At 33.8% G+C, this 21,911-nt stretch overlaps 3 protein-coding genes across 3 annotated transcripts; 2 read left to right on the plus strand and 1 right to left on the minus strand.

The window, feature by feature from the left end:
- Positions 1 to 240: 240 nt before the first annotated feature.
- LOC112327930 (uncharacterized) lies at positions 241 to 4,639 on the plus strand. Its single transcript, XM_024603471.2, has 9 exons — positions 241 to 602; positions 1,056 to 1,139; positions 1,399 to 1,433; positions 1,573 to 1,684; positions 3,028 to 3,110; positions 3,398 to 3,503; positions 3,782 to 3,909; positions 3,996 to 4,056; positions 4,299 to 4,639. Exons 1-9 carry the CDS (start codon positions 399 to 401, stop codon positions 4,374 to 4,376), a joined length of 891 nt encoding a protein of 296 aa, XP_024459239.2. The 5' UTR covers positions 241 to 398; the 3' UTR covers positions 4,377 to 4,639.
- A 6,121-nt stretch (positions 4,640 to 10,760) lies between these two features.
- Positions 10,761 to 14,571, minus strand: LOC7485225 (glycerophosphodiester phosphodiesterase GDPDL6). The gene is made up of 9 exons (XM_024602468.2): positions 14,223 to 14,571; positions 13,836 to 14,132; positions 13,486 to 13,595; positions 12,804 to 13,305; positions 12,581 to 12,619; positions 12,206 to 12,487; positions 11,969 to 12,111; positions 11,380 to 11,863; positions 10,761 to 11,266 (listed from the first exon to the last, which is right to left on the minus strand). The coding sequence occupies exons 1-9, from the start codon at positions 14,311 to 14,313 to the stop codon at positions 10,980 to 10,982; spliced, it is 2,235 nt and encodes a 744-aa protein (XP_024458236.2). The 5' UTR covers positions 14,314 to 14,571; the 3' UTR covers positions 10,761 to 10,979.
- Positions 14,572 to 16,779: 2,208 nt separating this feature from the next.
- On the plus strand, positions 16,780 to 21,055 carry LOC7485224 (VAMP-like protein YKT61). The gene is made up of 6 exons (XM_002309292.4): positions 16,780 to 17,329; positions 17,568 to 17,665; positions 18,060 to 18,164; positions 18,328 to 18,393; positions 19,381 to 19,467; positions 20,582 to 21,055. Exons 1-6 carry the CDS (start codon positions 17,137 to 17,139, stop codon positions 20,630 to 20,632), a joined length of 600 nt encoding a protein of 199 aa, XP_002309328.2. The 5' UTR covers positions 16,780 to 17,136; the 3' UTR covers positions 20,633 to 21,055.
- Positions 21,056 to 21,911: the final 856 nt, after the last annotated feature.

The following is a 21,911-nucleotide window of genomic DNA, read 5'->3' on the forward strand; positions in this document are numbered from 1 at the left end:
ATCAAGTCTCAGCCATAAAACAATACTTTGACGTATCATGGAAAAACAAATTTGAAGGTTAGGGGCAGCGTCATCCAATGAATATAAGTTATGTGATTAAAATAATTTTTATGGCAGAATTCTTAAGATTTTTTAATTTAATGCAAAATTCATTCATTTATTTTTTTCGCATAATTTATTTGCAAACTTAATTTTCTTCATTTAAATTTAATGAATTAAAAGTTAAAACAGGTTTTCACAGTGGACTGGGAACAACGCCCGTACCATCTTGCTAACTATATTTCTTTGGATTCTCCTTAATCATATCAAGTACAAGCTTTAGATCTACGCAAGTAAACTGTGATCAACAAGAATTTATCAGCAGAAGAGAAGTGGGATTTAGAGAAATTTGTGTGAGAATGGAAAAGAAACGATCTTGGGCTTGTACTTTTGTTTTGCAAGTTTCTCTCTTTATTGCCTTCTACCTTGCTCTCAACTTGGATCAGCCTCAAACGTCCCTTTATAATAGCAGAAAAGGCACTAGAACACCTCTTGATGTTTACTTTCTTAGTGTTAGAGGAGGATATAGACCCCTTAACCAACGAGCCCTTCTTCTCAAACAGGTCAATTTCTCTTCTTTTCTTCGTTGAACGTTGAAGCACGCTTCCTTGTATTTTAGAATTTATCATAATAATTACCAATTCCTAATGTTACTAATGGAGGTTGGATTCTGTTCTTATTTCCCTTTTTTCACATGTTAAATGATCTTGGCTTCATCATCCAAATTTCTTGAATGAAATCATAGGTTCAACTTTTCTCGTTATTTTTCCTTGTGGGCTTCTTTTACAATTTTCTCAGTTGTCTCGGTTGTGTTGGCATTACCGGTTTGGTTCTGTTTGTGGTAAAGAGATTTGGTGTGTATCCTTATTTGATGTCATAGGAAGTAGTTGGTGTTTATGTTCTGAGTTTACGTTTAGTTAACTTTACTCAGGTTTAGTCAAATCACCGGAGGGTGTTTCTTTTTTATATTTCATACGCTGTACCTAGTTTGACTGGATATCCTGTTATTGATGAAGATGGAGAAGGTGGCTAACATTTACAAGGCAAGGTTTGTGATGAACATTAGTGAGCTGGGAGAAGATGATCCACTCACCCAGAATGTAAGATCTCTTTCTTTTTCCTGTTTTTATCATTTTGTAATCTCTTTCCTTGGTCCACGAAACTTTCAATTATGGGAAGCCTTGATGTACACTTTTTCGTACTTGTCAAATGGATTTCTGGTGACACTTGGTTCATGATCATGTGAAAATTAAACTGTTATGCAAAAGCTTACTATGGACTCTTTATGATAGAATCAAGTATGATTACATTTTCATTGAAATCAAAAGGTAGCAACAATCCTACATGTATCTTTTGCAGGCAAGCAGGCTCTTCCCACCACAGAAAATCCCCTGGTATTTACTCACGCAATTGGTACCCGTCTTCGGAAACGCGAATGTTTTTTTTTCTTGGATTGTGATAGATGATAACCTTTTTTAATCCAATTGCTTCAAATCTCTGTTAAATGGTAATTATGAAAAGGAATGCTTGTAGGTATTCTACGAGAGTCTCGAAAGGCAGGGAAGGTGGATGCTTCCTGGAGCAGATCAACATAACTTGTGGGAAAACGTTAACAGTTGTTGGTTTGGATACCGGGCTGTTACAGGTATAAACTTGCTTGTGAAATTCACTATTTGCATTTGCTTGTGACGTAAATGATGTATTATCTGTCTGCACTATTCCTCGAGATTTATATCTGAGCTCCACAACATAAAGTTGTTAGTGTCAGTTGTTAAGGCCTTTGGGATATGCATCTTTCTGATGCTGCTTGGTTGAACTTTCAATAGTTATGATTTGAAGTTATTGCATCTCCTCTTTAATCCCTCATCCAATTCTTTAAATGGATTAACTATTAACTATTATTGCATCTCCTCTTGAATCTACTCGTCTAATGTATCACAGTTTGCCTTCAGCAAAGAGGTCCTTGGCAAGTTCGAGAGTGAAAATAGATCAAATCGAGCTATGGATTATGTAGAGATATATTTTTGAAGTTGGATTTAAAGCACAAGTAGGAACATGGTTATCGATTTTACAGACCTAGCATGAAATTTGTCAGGGACACTTGCACAACATTTCAACTGCTTTGAGTCTGTTTGAGAGTGTGGTAGATATTGCTTTTCAAAATGTTTTTTGTTTGGAAATGTATTAAAATAATATTTTATTTTTATTTTTTAAAATTCATTTCTTATATCAGTATATCAAAATGATCTAAAAATATATAAAAAAATTAATTTGAAGCTAAAAAACAAATTCAAAAATTTTCAAAAACGCGGTTGAATTGCAATACCAAACAATGTTATTTGTAACAAGTAGTTTTGTTAGTTGGTTAATTGATCACATTTTATTTATGAAATGGGTTGGACTGATATTAGTTTGGATACAACAAAATAATTCTCTTAGATCAAATAAGTACATTCGATCTAATAAGCACCTTGTGTCAGAATTGAGAAATTCTATGGTTCGAATCTTTAGTATTCTTTTATTTATTACCTGTGTCTACTCTTTAGGTAGAATACCGTCACCCATTTTTACTAAGAAACTGAAAGAAATCTCATAAACGAAAGAAAGGGATGAAGAAACAGATGTAGAAATAGAAACAACTCCCGAAACGAAGAGGACTAAACAGGAACAAGAGGGATTCACCGAAGAAGATCCTTCTTCTTCCTTCTTTTCAGAAGAAAAGGAGAATCCTGACAAAATCAACGAAATGGAAGAGATCCGAGTGAATGGAAAGGAAAAAACAAAGGATGAATTTCATTTTCACTTTAAAGAGACATTTTATATACATTATCAAAACATTATCAGAACATTCACTTAGCTAATTTCTCTTCAATGAAAGTGTAGATATACATTTGATGTTTTTGGAAGAGTACCTTCGTAGATTCTTTTTTCTTATTTTTCTTGTAGTATTTCCTTATCTCTTACATGTGCCTGTTTTGAAACTTCAAGGATTTCATGGGATCAACGAGTGGCTTTAAGAATGGTCAGTTAAACTGGCTGACAGAAACACTAGAAGCAACCACTAATAGCTGGTAAAATCAGTCTTTATCATATTATTTATTTATAGCTTATTTGGCCTTTGCAGCTCAAGCACCAGCAGGCTGTGTAAAAGGGAACGCAATTTTGAAGATTTGGATGTTGTCCAAAGTTGGGTCATTTTAATATTCATGTTTAAAGCCTTAAGCTGTGATAACTCGTATTTTGATTTCAAAAAGAACTGAAATTATTGTAATACACAAAAGGTTTTCAAACTGAACTGGGATCTGATTCACTCACAATTCTAGCTCTTCTTCTTATTTACTCTTTCACACTTGTGCAGGATCATAGTTTCTGGATATCACCCTGTGGTTATCTGTGACAAGGAGCGAGTGGAAGCAAAGCAAATTTATGGGGCTTTACACAATATCTTTATGAAATATGGAGTGGTAAGAAGTGAATGTCTTCACATTTTGACATCTATGGGTGAATCTCCCATGTTTGTGGTTTTAAAATTCAGGATCCCATCACTAGGCAATGCTGCTAACACAAATTAAAGGTGCATCATATATATTAACTTTGATTTTGCATGTATTTTCCTTAAGAACGAACTCACAGCAAGCTAGATGAAGCTGAATATCAAAGACTTTTGAATATAGTAAAATTTAATAACTTGCATGTGGCACATTTATGAAGGTAATTTGTGTTTCTTTCCTTTTCTCTCTAGAATGCGTACATTAGCAGGCAGGGTTGCAATGGTCATACCGTTCAAGATGGTGTGGCATACATAGGCATTGCAGACTCTATTGAGAGTGAACCTTTGAATTCCTCAAATGGAAGATTGGCTTTCCGAAAGTGAGTACCTTGTTCTCCTTACATTACGTTCTACATGCATTCCACTCATGCAAGTTGAGCTTACGTTCTTCCATCTTCCTTTTCAGCTTCCACAGAGATACGGTGAATGATTGGTTTCTTCTCCACAGAGTTGGCTCCCTCGAGATTGTATGTATTCCATCATTTTTGCAGTAGATTAGAGTTCATTTGGGAAAATTTGCTGGTCTTCAACAAATCCTAATGATATGCACTAGTCATCATTCTAACATGATAATATAATGCTCTCCTAGCTCCTCGTTCCTCTTAGATGCACTTTGTGAATCATAATGGACTAATTCGATACATTCTGAATATTGAAATATGCTCTTTTCCTCTAGAGGACGTCTGAACTTTTCATTTTTTTTTTGCAGACAACCTATTTTGTAAGCTCAGCAGGGAAGATTGTGAATAAAGCTGTAATCGAACAGCGTGGTAAGGTGGCCATGTAAATTAAGAATTTAGAGGACCAAACTCCATCCATTATTGAAGCCTTGGTGCAGCTGCGTCCATATTGGCATTCCCTATATTAGCTTCCTACATTGAGAGGACGACAGGATTTCTATATAAGATATTTTGCCAACGTCTTAAGCACCAAAAATAGTGGTATATATGAAGCTTTTTCTGATCATGTGAACATAGATTGTCAAGCAAACTCTCAAGTTTCATTTTAGAGCGGAAAAAAATGGCAATCAGAAATCATATTAATGAACTAGTAACTAGTTGCAGGCATTGTATTTGATATTGCTAAATTATATCTATGGCGCATTAAAAAAAAAAAACCCTAGCCCTTCAGGGCAGCTTCAAACTGCCTCACTCTTATCAGGACAAGACCGTTCGGTCTATGTCCAAGCTCAACGGGCTACCCACCGTATTCCTCTGCTTGACTGAATACCATCTAAATTTCATGGCACACCTCTAGCAAAATGTTGAGATTTGACGTTGGATGTTTGGACAAGGACTTCCATCTTCAAAAAGTGATTGGATGCATGCTTATGGACTGCATATAATCTTTGTTAAGGTCACAATGAACTTTGTCTTCCTATTATTAACCAATGCCTTTCCATAATCACCATATATATTTACTGAATATTTATCTTGTACATAATTTGAATAATAAGAAATTCAAAAAAATATTAACGACTCCCTGTTTTAAAGGGTATGGATGTGATCATAATTTTTAATGATTTAGCTGAAACTACCTATTTTAAAATTTTTTTATATAAAAAAGATTGTATATGCATGCTTTTCCGATGCATATTTGTGTATAAAAAATTATAAGTGCAAATTATAAAGTTTATACATAGATAAAATCAAATAAATCGAGAATTATATGTATTAAAAAATAAAAAAAGTCATTAATAATAAACAAAAACAAAAATGAAATTGGTATATATATATATATATCAAGATATTTGACATTGCAAAATATACATTTGACCTGATTGTGTTAAATGTCTTTGTTTACAAAAATAAAATTTTTATTTAATCAAACGATAATATAAATAGATATACATGAAATTAATTGAATAAAAAAAAAATTGTGTAAGGTTACATGTATTAGAGATATTATCCAAAAATAAATGTTTTTCATTTATATAAAACATAAAAAAATATAGATGAATTAGAATAATCTTTTCAAAAATTAAATGCATACAAAATAACTAAAAAATAACCATAATTTAAAAGAGGATATATAAATAAAATAAAAGAGAGAATGAGTATTAATTTAAATATAAATAAAAAATAATTTTGAAAAAAATACATATAAAAAAACATATCATGATCTCAAAAAATCAATGCAGATGGTCCGATTTCTTTTTGAAAAAAAAAATTAGATGACATGTTGTCTGAATTTACTAGTGGCTGGAAAATTGAGTCTAAAGGTTTTTTTTTATCTAAAAATCCATTTTCAATCCAATTTGAAACAAAACACCCTAAGCACCTTGATAAACATATCCATGATCTCAAAAAATATCTTAAAACCTAAAACAAAAATTATTCCCGAGCTTGAAGATGTTTTTCTAAGCACTTTCAAGGTAAAAAAAAAAAAACATCTATGCTTAACTCCCTTCATATAATAAAATCATTTGACACAAAAATTGATTGCTTTGGTGGCCGAAATCGGCTCCAACAACATCTTTCTCTCTCTATTGTCAGAATCCAACGATCCCTCTCTCTCTCTTCTCTCAAATCAAGGACTAAAAAATAACAAAAATAAACTTTATAGTACTAAAATTAAATTAAAAAATATTAAGAGACCGAATATGTATAATTGGCAAAGTTTAAGGACTAACTCAAACTTTTTTTGTAAACTTGGAAACAATAACTTATTTGTGGCGTCTTTTCTATTTTGATACATTGTTTTTCATTTTTGTTCTTAGTTAACAAATCTAATATAATTGTCCTTGAATTTGATCTAAGAAGGATATTGTAATTGCGCAAAAAAAATTAAGAATGAAATTGAAAATGAAATAAAATAAAATTTTAAATAATGAATTCATAGTAAAGTATGAGATGATGAACAATGTACATATATATTCAATATTTTAGCCATATCTTTTATATTTTTATTAATTATATTTTAGTAATTTTTATCTAAAATTTAGCTACAAAATAAAGAAATATGGAGGGGGTAGTTTTTACTGTCGCGCATGCAATACATAATGAAAACCGAGCCAAATCATATCTAACCACGGTTAAAATCCACAACAGATTTATCCAACTAGCCTCAAGTTCATTTTATTTCACCCGAGACGACATAGCTCATCAATGCCATGCAAGAGGAAGGGTAACTAAGGGATCAAAAGAAACAAAAACAAATCTGCCGTAGAAGGAGAGAAAGTGCAGCCAATGAGAAATCCCGGAATGAGGTTTTGCTCTCAGAGAGATGGGCTGGTTTGCTTCAATGTCGTTACCTCCCTCTCTGAAAGACTGCGAAGCCGGTGATTTCACAATATCTTACCCAGCCAACCGCCAAGTGCACGTGTGTGTGTATATATCTATTAACATTTCTGCTGTCAATATTGATCATGATCCTTCCCCTCCTCCTCCTCCTCTTCTCCTATGAGGCGGTGACGGTATTTTCCAGTTATAAGTCGGTTATTTTAAAGAAACGTACCCTTCAATCATTTGGCAAGGCAAGTTAGGGTTTCTGTGTTAGATTAACTGTTTTGTCCGTTTTCACATCGAACCATCTTCATTGCAACCATGGTTTTTGTGTTTCTTTTTAATTTTCTGATAAATAACGCGAATCTGAGCCTCCGGAAAGGCACATCTAATATATATGGTCTTATGACAACCAAAAAGAAAAACAAAGAAATCATTGCAATATCTCTCTCTCTCTCTCTCTCTCTCTCTCTCTATGCATGTATGTATGAGGCAGTGATGGTGTTCGAAATGAAAACTCAGATGGAAAGGGAAAGCAATTTTTGGCAGGGTAACCTTGTTAGGTCTGTGAAATGAAATGGGTGTTTTACAAGTCACTAGGAAGACGAAGCATCATTGTTTCGTAGGCATAAATACCATTGTTGCAGCCATGGTTGTGTTTCCTTTTCGCGCTGATCACAAACTGCGAATCTGAGCCTCCAGTTCCCTCCCCTCCTCTAATTTTTTTTAAACCCTTATCTGAATGTTATTTAATCCTTTACAAGTGTTTTTCTTGAAATATTGTTTGCCAATTCGAAGGTTTTTGAAAGTTCTTTTTTGTGCTGTTAATTTCTTTCAACCACAGAGATTGCAACTGATTATTTGATGTTGGAATTTCAAATTTTTACAGATTTCATCTGATAAATGTGATAATGGATTGTTGGATTGAACTTTGAAATTGCCAGAATTCACAAATTCGTTTCTTTTTTATTAATACGGGGTGTTTGGACCAACTTGCGCGTACCTCGAATAATCTTTATGGGCGAAGTTAATAATCAGGTAAGCCTCCGATGACTATCAAAATTAGTAACTATAAAGCTCGAACCTGAGATCATCAAAAAATAAATTTTTTAGTTCCAAACTCTTACCACTAGCCACCTAATAGATGGTTAATATTGTTACGGGACGATGTGCACTCTCGCCATGACACTGCAAAATGGAACAATAAGTTCTCTCCTTTCCCCTTTGTGTTGCTGGTACTGCTTTTCTGATACCAATGAACCCTAGTTGCTAGGGCTTGGAGCCGAACATTCAAACCACGAGAAAAGACCGAAGGAAACATCGGCGGCGAACGAGTTCAAATTGGTGATAGGCTGTTCAATCTCAGTTTTAGTATTGAAACTAAAACATGGATGAATCAACCATTGATTACATTTCCAGAGAATGCTGTCTGGCCTTCTGCTCAACGGGGAGACCGTGGACTAAATTCAGGAACTGAGGCGGCTCAATCTTTTTTTGGAATAAGTCGATCTATTGAAGGCGGCTCAAATTAATCTCTACTTGCTGGTTAAACTTGAAGTTAATTAATCACAACCTGTGAGTGTCTACTTTACTTTATTATAATCAAATGGATTAAAATGTTAAAAAGGATAAAGAAAGGGAGGAAAAACATAGATTATTCTTGGGCATATATATTGTACCCCAGAATTTTTAGGTTTAGATTTACTGATAGAATTTTTTGTCAGATTGTCGGCATGAATTTTATTAAAGATCTAATGAACGAAAAAACTCTTGCCGGTGATTTTCATATGATCAGTTAAGGACTAACTAACATTTTAAGCACGATGAATTGAACTGGGTTGAAAGAATGAATAGAAGTTCAACATAATTAAGTTTCCAAATCTCTAGCTGAAATGAGGAATCAATTAATTTACCTTAATTAACGCCAGGGACATCAACAAGTAAACATATTGTAAGGTCTTTTTATGGAGGTTGAGATTATCAGGCTGCTCCCGAGTCATGTTTTTTTTTTTTTAATTTTCTATGAGGTTATTTTAATCCTATACTCGTGATTTCAAGGTTAATCGGTTAACATAGGTTGACTTGAATTTTTTTCGTTGTTTTTTTTTTAAAAAAATTTTTGTTTCTCCCTCTAACCTTAAGTTGTTAGATAATTAAGTTTTATTAGTTTATTCAATTTTTTTTTGAATGTGTTATTTCAGTATTATAACTACGTCACAGATTTGATATGCTAACCTAGATAAGCTTGATCTTGGATTGTTTTTTAACCTTTTCTTCTTTAAATAATTTTTTTTGTCATTATCATTGTATTTTTTATTCATATTTATCAAGATTATACAAGCTTATTAAATCCATTGAAGTATTTTTTTTTTTTAACCAACGTTTAGCCTTTTCATTGTTTTCCTTTGGAGCAGCCGGAATTCCTTTCCAAGTTCTTGTGCTCAGAGACTCCGACCCTGTACCTGGTTTTGTGTCTTTAAGTAATGCCGCTAATTAATCAAATGGACAGTTGAATTGAATTTTGAATGTTGTTGGAAAATTTGCTAAAAACCATAAGCATATTTGAAATTTAGTACACTCATTTTTTATTAAAAAATTAATCTACATGTATTTGAACATATAATATGATTTAAACAAATTATAAATTAATAAGAAATTGATCTAAAATAATCTTGGTTGATGAAATACAAAATACTCTGAAATAATTCTATCTCACTTAAAAAAATAAAAATTCTTGATATTTATAAAGCGAGAAGTTGAAAAGTTAAAATTGAGTTCAAAATACACCTAAAATTTTAGAGAAGAAAGATCCGAAGTAAAGTGGGCCTGAGTTTGAGTTTATTGTAAAACTTGGACTAAGGCTTGATTCATCAAGAATTATTATTTCTAACCCATTGTTTTGTCCAATCTATAAAATATTAATAGTCTCTTCCAAAAGTTTTTTTTGCAAATCTGAATAATTTTCTCAACTCAAAAATTCAGATTTACGACCACTATGTTTATGTTTAATTCTTGATTTATGGTGGCCAATCGAAGATTGATAATGAAAGAAATTAATTCTAATTATTACTAAAATTGTTATGTTTAATTCTTGATTTATGGTGGCTAATCAGATATTGATAATGAAAGAAATTAATTCTAATTATTACTACAATTAACTTTTTAACTTTTTAACTTTCAGAATCCACTATAAAAAGGGGTGAAGAAAGAGCATCACTCATGTTTTTTTTTTTTCCAGATTTTTACACTCTCTTCCTCTCCTTATTTTAATGTTTTTCTTATCTTTTTATGCTTTATTTTTCTCTCTCAAATCTAGAGCTTAGGTTTATTTTATTGAGAGATAATTAAGTCATTTTATTTTGATTTAAAAACCTTATTTAAAACTACTTTTAAGCTAAGATGGTGTTGGTGAAATCTTTGGTAACTTATATAGTAAACATCCTAGTTGCACCAAAAGAAAAACAATAAAGTTTTAAGAACAAATGATTCATCTTTGACAACAGTAAAAAAGTTTAATTGTTTTAAAGTGCTTTAATAAATAAGTACTATTCTTTGTTTTAATTTAAGCATTGATATTTTTATTATTTATATACAAGCTAAGACTTAATTTAAGTTGATATCGATTGTAAGTTTTAATATATATTTAGTGCGGATGGTAGAATTTTATTATTATAATTGTATTAAAACTATTTTTCCATGAACTTTTATTTTACATGCTTTTAGATTTAAATTTGTATGAACTCTATCTTTTATTTATTGAAATATCTTTTATGTTTTAAATGCACTAAAAACTAAATATCATTTCTTGCCTAGAAATTCTATACATTTACAATCAAACAAATGAGAATAAAAAATAAAGAAAAAGGAAGTGTCTTCTCTTGAAGAAATCCAAATGATAATGAACTTGCTAAATCTCGTTTCTATGAGGTTTGAAACTTGGACATGGATGATGAGAAATGATTTACATTGCATAGTTAATGTTTCTGTTTAGCTGCCTTGCGAATTGAGAGATTGAAGTTCAAAACGTGCATGGCACCTGTAGGCCATCCAACTTGTGTTTTGCGAGTTATAATGCAAACTCGTACACAGATTTGATCAAGTTGCTAGGAGACAGGTAAAAAGAAAAGGTTAAGAATCAGTCACAATCCTTGCCATGTTAACTAATTTCACATCAAAGACAGCGAACTAAACACCACGATTGCTACTAAAGAAAGGCCCACGTTAGCAATGTTTGCTAGGGCACTTGAACGAGGAGAAGTTGCAGGAGGAGGGGAGGCAGGTTTGGTCACTGCAGGGAGTGGTGGGTCGACAATATCTGCAACATCCAAGGCTGGTGTTGGGGAACTTGCTGGGGGCTGTGTTTCTTCAGGAACTGTCTTCAGCAGACTACCAGCTTCAGCTGGAATGATGCTGTATGAGCTCTCGGGCATGGAATCAGAAGAACATGGATTTCCTGCAAGGGATCAATGCAATATGTTAGTGTACAAACTTGTGAACGGAAGACTACGCATTATTGTTCATTAGTACGAAATAGCGTAAGAATTTATGGTTTTGGCGATTCTATACTTAAATATCTGCTTGCAGTTGCTGGGTACTCGGTTATGATTCCATCAACGCCAATCCCAGAAGTGTAAGTTGCAATCTCTATTGTAGGATCCGCAAAGTAATCAAATGCAAGGGTAACAAATTCATTCCTTAGAACTGTGACATATACTGAGATATTCGCAGCATGCATTTCATTTACGACTTTGGTTGTTGCTGTAGTGAAGCCATCAATGGTGGGCACGATGGAGAATCTTGGCAGAGTTACTGCATCTGCATATTTTTTTATCTCACCCACTGGTGTCTTGGGTGCATCACTGATTTCATCTTTAAGATATAGCACTCTAGTGTATGCTGGGACATTCTGAAACTTGGACAACACTGAAGTGTCGTCTGATTGGATCAGGACTTTTTGAGTGGATTGCTTGTCAAATGTAGCATTGCTCAAGGCAGTGTTAACAGCAGATACTATGTCAAGACCCTTCTGTGATGCTAGGTAAGCGGCATTCTGAAGACCAGTGATGTGCGTTAGAAATTTGTTTTGTGGATGATTTTGAATATGAAGCCAACACTGATAGAACACAGTTAAAATTTATGAAAGAGAAAGGCTCACCTCTATGTTGATTAAAATCCCGGTAACTGCCTTTACTTTAGCCAATTCTAGAAATTCAGCAAGAGTTAAAAATTTACCCTTGTTCTTGTTTGCAGGGTTTCTTGGCAAGCCACCCTTATTCTCAAAAGGACTTGTCAATTGAGCTGGAATATGAAAATTTTACTGTCAGGGACTTCAGAAGATTACTTGAAGAAAACTGTTAGCAAATTTATGGAGGGTAGAAGAAGGAAAGTTTACGTTGCAAGGCTTGAATATCGCTCCATGAAAGGTCAAACGAAAAAATTCCAGAAGACTGTTGAATTTCAGGGATAGTGGTAGAAAGAGACATAAAGGTAGCTGCAGCAGTTGTATCTCTGGTAACATCCACCGAATCCAAGCAGAAAGCCACTCCATCCTTTGACATTTGAACAGAGCAATCTATTATGTCAGCTCCATCTTCTAATCCTTGCTGATAAGCAAGATCGGTGCTCCCAGCATAAACTCCACTTGCTCCATTGTGAGTTATGATCAAAGCTTGTCCTGCATATACATTTTTTGTGCATCATTAACCAGTTGCTCTGCTATCTATTTTTCTCTTGTGCAGTGTGAGTAGAATATGAAAATAGCATGTACCTTTTGTAGGTTTGATATCAGGGTACTGAGCAAAACATGCTGCAGAAGAAAAATAAAATTTGGAGGGTTAGGTAAGGTTGTATTCCATGCATGTTTATCTTGACAGTAAATTAAGATGCTTCCTAAGAGACCAATACTTAGATGGCAAGATCCTTTCTTTTGATGTTGTTTTTATCTGGGAGAAAATGAAAAGCGGAGAAGGCATGAGAATGTATAGACTTACCAACAGCTTCTGATGCTGTAGGAGGAAAATCTGTAATCAACCCATCAACAGAAAACTGAGAATTATCAATGAATTGCAGATACTCGGCTGATGGATCATAACTATAATTATAACTTGTAGTGAAGTCGTTCGCGAAGCCAGAAGCATATACTTCAAGACCCAGTTTATGAGCATCATTTACTAGACTAGTGGGAGCATCGAGATAATTAGCCGTATTAACAGGCCATATGTAATCTTTTGGGACAACAATCCCGGAAGCGAATTTCTTGATCGTGGCAAGATTTCCCAATATTGAACCATAAGTTTGACTGCTTGTGGGTTCAGTTGCCTTTTTGTCCAGGAACACAAAGATGAGCATGGTCTTAGCCTTGTTCACTAATCCATTCATTCTCTTTAAGAAACCAATCTCAGGAGAAGAAATGTAATTTACACCCTGCAGTCTCGTTGCCTTTTGAATGTAATTTGTGACACTCAGTTTGTTTTCCGTATAGAACGCATCGTACTGCAAACCAAGAGCATATAGAAGGCAAAGGCATTAATTAGTACTGCACATTCTAAAATGTTAACTAGGAATTAGATGCATGTAGATTTCTGGGCATGCACTCGGTGACACTGTAGATCTTGAAATGAGAATTCAAACAAAGTTGTTATCAGAAACATCCACAGAAAGAGAGATGGACACCTGAACATTCAACCAAAATGCTGGGGGATTGGAATTTCTGACATCGTCAACAGTAGACATGGGCAGCATCCCGTCGAATGCACTCGGCCGAGAGAATATATTTTGCACCACTGCATACGAGCCAACGCCGAAGAGGAATTTTAGTCATTTCAAGGCACAGAGTAATTTGCAGAAGCTTGTTTACCCTTTCCATGCCATGAATTCTTTCTTATGCATAATCTTATTCTTTCTTATATGCCTATTTACCATTCCTAACTTTTCTTGTAAGACATGGTATCTGGATTTCAACAAGATTACGAGAACACAAGAATATCTCTCTATAAAACAAAGATTTAGTTTCTGAGACTTACAAGATACATTGGCAAGGAGCTGATCAGCTGTAAAATCTAATGCGAACCACCCAGTAAGATCCTGCCCATTTACCTTGTAGGTTTTTGATCCCTTTTCAAATAACATTGCTATATTTGTTGTGTTGTCAAGCCTGATATCTCCCTGGCAAATCCCAACCCCATCTTTTGTTAGTTGTAAATTGCAGAGCACAACCACATCATGGACGCTTGTCCCAAGCGCCATTTGATTTGCAAAGTCACTGGATTCAGGGAAAAGCCCCGAGAACCCTCCCCGGGCTATCACAGAAGGTCGCTGGCCTGCATACACGATGCACAATTGTGTTGTCTTATATCAGACAGATTCCAGTTGGTTTCTAAAATATATGCAAAAAAAATAAATGCAGCTACCATTTAGTGTTAGCCATTTCTTGGAAGCAGATTCTGAATTCGCCAATGTTGCATGGATAACCAAGGAAACTAAAAGCAGATACTTGATCATCGTCTTCTAATCCCGTTAGAATAAGGGTCAAACAAATTCAACGGGCCAAGGTTAATAAAACTTGAAAAGAAAAGGAACTTGCTTAGAATCTTTTAGAGATTATGCTTAGAACACGAGAAACGTTAACTAGTTCCCTAGCTCGCAAGTTCCAGTTAAGAATGAAGCTCTTCAAGGGAATGGAATGGAAAACTCAAAAAGAAAAGGGAAAAAGAAGAGAGGAATTAGTATGACAATTAAAGCAATGACAAGGATTCAATGTTCTTTTTTTAGTTTTGCTAAATTAACTCCAACGCGTTTTTATCGCATTAATGGCTGGTGTGAACAGTTTTGCTGTCTTGTTATAATGGTTTTATTTATGAACTTGAGAGTTATTTACTATTTTTGATTCCTAGTTTTTAGTTTAGAACCCTTTTGCTGTTGATTCATATCTCTCTTTCGCGGCAGAGATGACAGCTAAAAACTTAAAGACTTGACTGTTTTTTGAGACCCTTTCTGATTTAATGTGTTTATCTCAAGGGCTTGTTTTGTCTTCCATTGAAATTCATGAGTTTGATTGCGACGAGGATCCCACAAAAAAATGTTCTTGTCAAGGCTAGTTGATAGGTTGGAAGGTTTAGAAGGTAGCACAAAACACTTGCAAAACAAATAATCTATTGTGTTTAAGGGACATTTCAATATTTAGTTTGTTGGCATAAAAGGAACGAAGGATTGTTTTGTATGTGTTTTTTAACTATAACTAAAAGATATCACTGTGGATTTTACTGTATAAATTTATAATTAAAAGTGATAGTTTTTAGTTATAGTTTTTTTTAATTAATTTTTTTTATTTAATTTAGTTTTTTAATATTAAATTTTTTTATTTAGTTATCATATTCTTATAACACGGATCTTAAGTTTAACGGGTTAACCAAGTTAATTCAAATTTTCTTTCGGTTTTTAATTAGTTTTTTCTTTTAATTTTTTCTTTTAATATCGATTTGATTGAGAACTAAATTTCATGATTTATTTTATTTATTCTTCATTAAATTATCTTGATCTTACGAGGGAGTTTTACTCTACCCCTTGGTTTAATAAATTTATTTAATTACCAAGCATACATACAGTTGTATTAGTGACAGCATGCACCAGAAATTGGCGAGTTGGAAGGCGGATAATTTACCGCTAGCAGGTGGAATTACTTCATGCAGATCAGTGCTTGCAAAAATTCCTTCATATCCGTTGCAAGCTGCATTACTCCATAAATTAATTTGCAGCGAGATTGAAAGAATTTGCCGGGGATTTATTTGGGCTGATAGTGGAGGAAGGCGAGGCAGACACCTTATCAAATGGAAGGCAATTTGCAAGCCAAAGGAGGAAGGAGGGCTAGGCATCTGTGATGTGCGCACCATGAACAAAGCATTTACCATGAAGTTGGTATGGGGTTTACTTCAAAAATCTGACAGCCTGTGCCTGTGGATTCCAGTTCTGCGAAGTAAATATGTTTCGATGGGTGAGGGCATTTCTCAATTACAAGCCAAAAGAACAGTGGAGACGGTAGAAAAAGGAGAAGCAGCTTCAACTTACTTTCGGTAACCTTGGGTTTTAAAAGTAAATAGTAATAGGTCCCACAGTAAATTACATACAGTAATTAACTAAATGGTTTATTTCGGTGTTATGCGGTGGAAACCGTGTTTTTAAAAAATTTAATTTTTTTTGTTAAAATTTAATATGATTTGTATGTTTTGGATTGTTTTGATGTGTTGATGTTAAAAATAATTTTTAAAAAATGAAAAAAATCATTGGCATGCATTTCGGCATGAAAAGTTATTTAAAAAACAATCACTACCACACTATTAAATATACTCTAAAAATAAAAACAGCCACGAAAACAAACACACTCTTGGTTTTTTTATTACTAATATATTATTTCAATTATTGGTTCACAAATCAAAAACCAACATATAATAATGGTAATTACATATCCTTACATCATTAAAACATCTAAACTACCATATTTTCATCCAATTTACTTAAAATCCACAATTCCAACCTAATAAAAGACATTTTGGTAAAAAAAAAAAAACAGATTAATAAGTAAAAGAGATATTGATTAAAAAGATATCTTTTCTATCATTGTTTTAATTTATTAGATTTTTTTTAGATATTGATTTAATTTCTTACTATAAATAGAAAACAAAACAAATCAAATTTATATTTTTTTTGTTGAAAAAATACGTTGATAAAAAACTATACTAGCAATTACATTTTTTTTTCAATGTTTAATTTTTTATATTTATGCGGTTAAAACTCCATTTTTATTTTTATATAATTAAATAAAAGGATTTTTAAAGAACGCCCCGTATTACAAGATAAAAAATCTTTATTTGTATTTATATTTTAATTGTTTTTTTTCACTTCAGCCTTTAATTATCATCAACAACACTTTTAAGACTTGTTAATTCACATCCTTTTCACTTTATTTTATTAAATATATGTAACAACTTTTCAATTCTTAATTAAAATTTCTTCTCTAAACTGCAGAAGCGGTACAGATCCATTCCTCGGCGTCAGCAGCTCAAACACTTCATCGCCAGTGAGGCAAGCTCAAATGCCTAAAAATAAACTCACCCACATCTAATTAAGATCCCTTTCTTCTCTTTGGCGATCCCGATAGAGAGATCAGAGAAAACTAAATTCGAAAAAAAAAAAAAAAGGAAAGAAAAAAAGAAGAAAAGGAGGAACAGAGCAGTCTCTTAACACGAAACCGAACAGAGTTTTAGAAAGATAGAGAGAAATTCAATTTAAAAAAACAAAAAAAAAAAAATCGTAGAAAGAGGGAGAGAGATGAAGATCACGGCGCTATTGGTATTGAAGTGCAACCCGGAGGGATCGGATCCGGTTATTTTAGCAAACGCGATGGATGTGAGTCATTTCGGGTATTTCCAACGTTCTAGCGTTAAGGAATTCATATTTTTCGTCGGTCGAACCGTAGCTAAACGGACCCCACCCGGCCAACGCCAATCAGTCCAGCACGAAGGTCGGTTTCAATATATTCTCTCTCTTATTATTATTTTTTTTTTAAGATCTCAATGTTTGTCATCTCCTTTTCTCGTTCAGCTTTTCATCGAATTGGAGGTTTATTTTTTTTTTAAAAAAAAAAACAAAATTTAGATTGATGTATTGATCCAGTTTTGATGTCTAATTGTGTAATTTCGGTAGTATCTGTGGTGATTTTTGGGATCTTGTGATCAAGATAACTGAATTGAATTATGTAGAGTACAAAGTGCATAGTTATAACCGAAATGGACTATGCGCGTTGGGATTTATGGATGATCATTATCCGGTTCGCAGTGCATTTTCCCTTCTCAATCAGGTAATAATACTTGTTTTTGTGGCTTGGATTTTTTCTGATGTTATCTTTGAAATGCAGCTGTAATTAGGATTTTGAGGGACTGTGTTTTGTGCCTCATCAAGACTACGAATTTTGCATGTTATCATGTAAATAGATTGATGATGTTGCTAGGTTTCTTTGTGTTTCTATAATGCAATGATTCCGAGTGACCTTCCAGCATGATACTGTAACTCGATAGGCCTTTTTTAAAAAAAAAAGCTGAAATCATTAGGTTATGTGATGGATAACATTTGTTTCTGCCTAAAGTTTATTATATAGGCTGTTTTTTTAGTGCTATTGTATTTGGTGGAATAAACTTAACTGCACTTGCTATGTTATAGGTTTCATTTTAAGATGGTATATTGTAATGTTACAGGTGATTGATGAGTATCAAAAGAATTTCGGTGATTCTTGGAGGGCTGCACAAGCGGATAGCACTCAACCTTGGCCGTATTTGAATGAAGCTTTGACCAAGTTCCAAGTAACTTGACATCTTTTTTTCCTACGCTCAACACTGGCTGCAATTTATTTACATTTTCTGTTACATTCTTAATTGAAAAGTATGCTGTTGTTTATCATCAAATCTCATGAATCTCGAGGCTTCTTTGTTTTTCATTTTTCCTTCTAATTTTTAAAATTTTCAGGATCCTGCGGAGGCGGACAAATTGTTAAAAATCCAGAGGGAGTTGGATGAGACAAAAATTATCCTTGTGAGTGGCTGTTGATTACATACGTTTTAGTTTTGCAACTCATTCTTTCCTATTTTCTTTCAGTTAAGATGCCTGGTCAAATCTGTTAACTTTTCTCTTTCCTGTTTCTATTCTTAGCTTTTGGTTGGAGGTATTATAGTTACATGGTTCTTGCATCTTGGGATTGCTGTTTTGGAACCTTATCAATTAGAAATGAAATACTGCTACAATCAACTTACACAAAAAGCATATTCTTTCTTCTTCTCCATGATATATGCTTCTTTTTTCTTCCTTGGGCTCATATGGAAATTGGTTGACTAAATTGTATTCACATGTTCTTTGGATAAACCCAAGTGTGGGAAACTAACCCCTGGAAATCCAAATTTAACAGCTTACAAACTGAAAAGGAGGTGATTAAGTTGCAGTAAAACTAGTAGTAGCCTGAACCCCATCCCTGGAAAATGCTGGTTCTATGTTGAGTCTGTGGATGGTTATCTCACCCGTACTCAGTAGCCTGAATTTGTGATATATCTTAAATCAGTATTACCATACCATTGAACCAAATGGCAGCTTTAATCTTATGTAGACTTGCATAGCCCTGGTCCCTTTTGCAGAATGTGTTGGTGCAATATGCATAGCATGCACATTTTGTTTATAAGCCAGGATCTTCCTTGCAGTGTAGAAACTGACATGAGGTTTTCTTGCTGAATACGTCACATATTTAAATGATTTTGACCTCATAGGCTTGGTGATTCTCAATTTTCAGTCTCAGTTAGCTTGCATTCTGATTTGCCATTGCTTCCTGACATATGCATGGTAAATGAATTTCTATTTTATTCTTTCACTAGCTGTTGAGACAAACATCATGCCAAAGGACTTAAAAGTTGAAAGTTTAGGCATAGATTACTTTTGGTGATTCATAAGTAATTTACTGAACTTTATCCTTGTAGCTCTCACCTTCCTATATTAGTCTCTTTGTGACATGTTTGTGTTTATTTTTTGGTACAGCATAAGACCATTGATAGTGTGCTTGCACGAGGTGAGAAACTTGACAGTTTAGTTGAGAAGAGTTCTGATCTGAGTGCTGCATCACAGGTACACATACAAATTTGTAAATTACTGTTATGCTTTTTTCTAGTGTACAGGTATCTGAAAATGTACTTGTGCAACTCTTGTATGTGTGTTTATTGATTTTTCCTCCTTAATCAGGCTATGCAAGTTTAAGAGTCGTCAAATTTGTGTTTTTTTGCTTCACTACACCATCATTCCATGTACCAGTATGGTTCACTGTTGAGAAAGTAGTCAGGGTCTCTATAGAGTTTTATTGACAAAAAGGTGTTCAAATTTACTACATGATTGTTTATGTTGGGCTTTCCGATAACTAAATAGTGTGTTAACTAACATCCTAAAGATATTTGATCATTACATATTTCAAAAGGACAAAGGACCTTTCGGAGGAAAATTGGATACGATTATTTTTTAGCCTAGGGAATTGCTAGCACTTCCATTAACCACATGCTGCTTGAACTTGCATTTGTCATACTTCTCACATTTTCATTATGTTCTGTGCAGCTGCAGTTAGTTTTGTCTCTTAAAAGAAATTTTATGGTGATTTATGAATGCACCATTTAGTTTTCCTATTGGCTTCTAAAAAATTTGACCTGGTGTTCTGTTGTTTTCACTTCTCAGCAATTTGGATGCTGCATTTTGAAAGTCTACATTATTGGCTTATGTATTTTTTTTTTAATTGGAATCCTTTATTCTTCAATGTTGGAAAAATGATTCTGGGATTGAGAGCCTTTATAAAATTTCCCCTTTCCTTCACTTCCTCTGGCAATGAATAGACCATTGGTAATTAAAAGCAGGAAAACTTAGCCGGCTGAGTCCAGATTATCAAACAGCTCGAAAGGGTGATGTTGTGCTTGTTTTAGAAACCTTTGATTTGTGTTTTTCTTTTTCTTAAAAAACAAAATACAGAACTGTTTTTGCTTTGACCATATTTATCTACTTATGCTCTCTATCCATAATCTCTTAGTGGTTGATCTACTTCCTATAATCCCAGACTGCAAGGAAATCAAATCTATGAGTTACCGTTTCAAAATGGAACTTTATTACTTCTGTTAATTTCCAAGTCTTGAATTCAGCAACGTTTTTTTTAATTGCACCTTCTGGAGCTTAACGCATAAACTTTGGTTGATTGTCGAAACAGATGTTCTACAAGCAGGCAAAGAAAACCAATCAATGCTGTACCATACTGTAGGCTTTCAAGGGAAGCAGCCCAACGCAACGGCTTCTCATTTCATTTGTCGTGGTGTTGAAGAAGCGGGTGGATGGCAAAATTGTGATTGTAACATGTCCATACCATTCAACAGTTGTTTGTGGCAGAGTTGTGGAATTTCTCCTTTCTGGATATTTGTCTCTGGAATCAAAAAGAAAGGAAACCAGAGATTGACGAATGAGTTTCTTTTTAGAGCTTTGTATCCTTCGTGTTGCCTAGCAAATATCAATAGTTCTCTTTGAGTGTTGCATGCAATTCTCTAGCGTTTCTACCATAGAAGTTAATTTTTGTTACCGAACGTACCACAATTTATTCGACCGAATTTGACTATGTTGTATTAGAGATGATGCACGAAACATGCGTGATATAAGTTTGCAGTCAACTATGCCACAAACGTTCATTGTCTTTTGCTCGCTATTATAGATTTTGCCCGTCAGTTCTAGGAATTAGAAACTAAGGCTGTGTTGTAACGGCCTGACATCTTAGAGATCTTGAGGACTTAACATTGATCTGCTGAAATCCAGATCAATCTTGGTTAATCAATAACGATAGAACGTTTACAGAGCATTTCCATTAGGAGAAATAAGCTAAGAATTAGGAGAAGAGAGGAACTCAGAGAGCAGGTAAGTTAAGAATTAGAAGTAGAGAAAGAAGCTAATAATTGGTAAAAAAGCTTACGAGAAGAGAGAAACTTAGAGGAGGAATAATGTATTGTAATGTCAATAAAATTTCATATAAATAATAAAACCCCAGTTAGAATCAAATTCAGTTTAAAATCCACTAACTAATAAAAGTCCAACAAAAATCCACTAACTAATAAAAGTCCAACAAAAGAACATAAATTAAAGTCTAATAATAAACTAAATTAAAGTCTAATAATAAAACTAAATATAATTCAATAAATTAGGCTTGGTTGTGCCCAATCTCCCAACTAAAGAGTAATGGGTTAGGTTATCCTCCACCATTTTTGTCTATGTTGCACGTGTGCAGCGTCACAACAATTATCCTTATGGATCAAGGTTATTAAGATAAATATGGATGGAAAGGATAATGAATTCTTATCCTTTATCAGTAAAATAAAAAAGAGAGTCATCACTTAGTATTATGGTCACTAGAAGACCTAGGCTCCGCGAGAGTCTGGGTAAGGGGACAAGTTGTGCAAGGAAAAGACGTATCACCACTAGTGCACCCTACATATGGTAAGTTGCTTTGTTGTTTGCTCTAAGTTGTGTTTCTATTCATTAGTCTATCTAATGTTCAA

This window comes from Populus trichocarpa, chromosome 6 (assembly GCF_000002775.5).
Source record: "Populus trichocarpa isolate Nisqually-1 chromosome 6, P.trichocarpa_v4.1, whole genome shotgun sequence".
Taxonomy (NCBI): Eukaryota; Viridiplantae; Streptophyta; class Magnoliopsida; order Malpighiales; family Salicaceae; genus Populus; species Populus trichocarpa.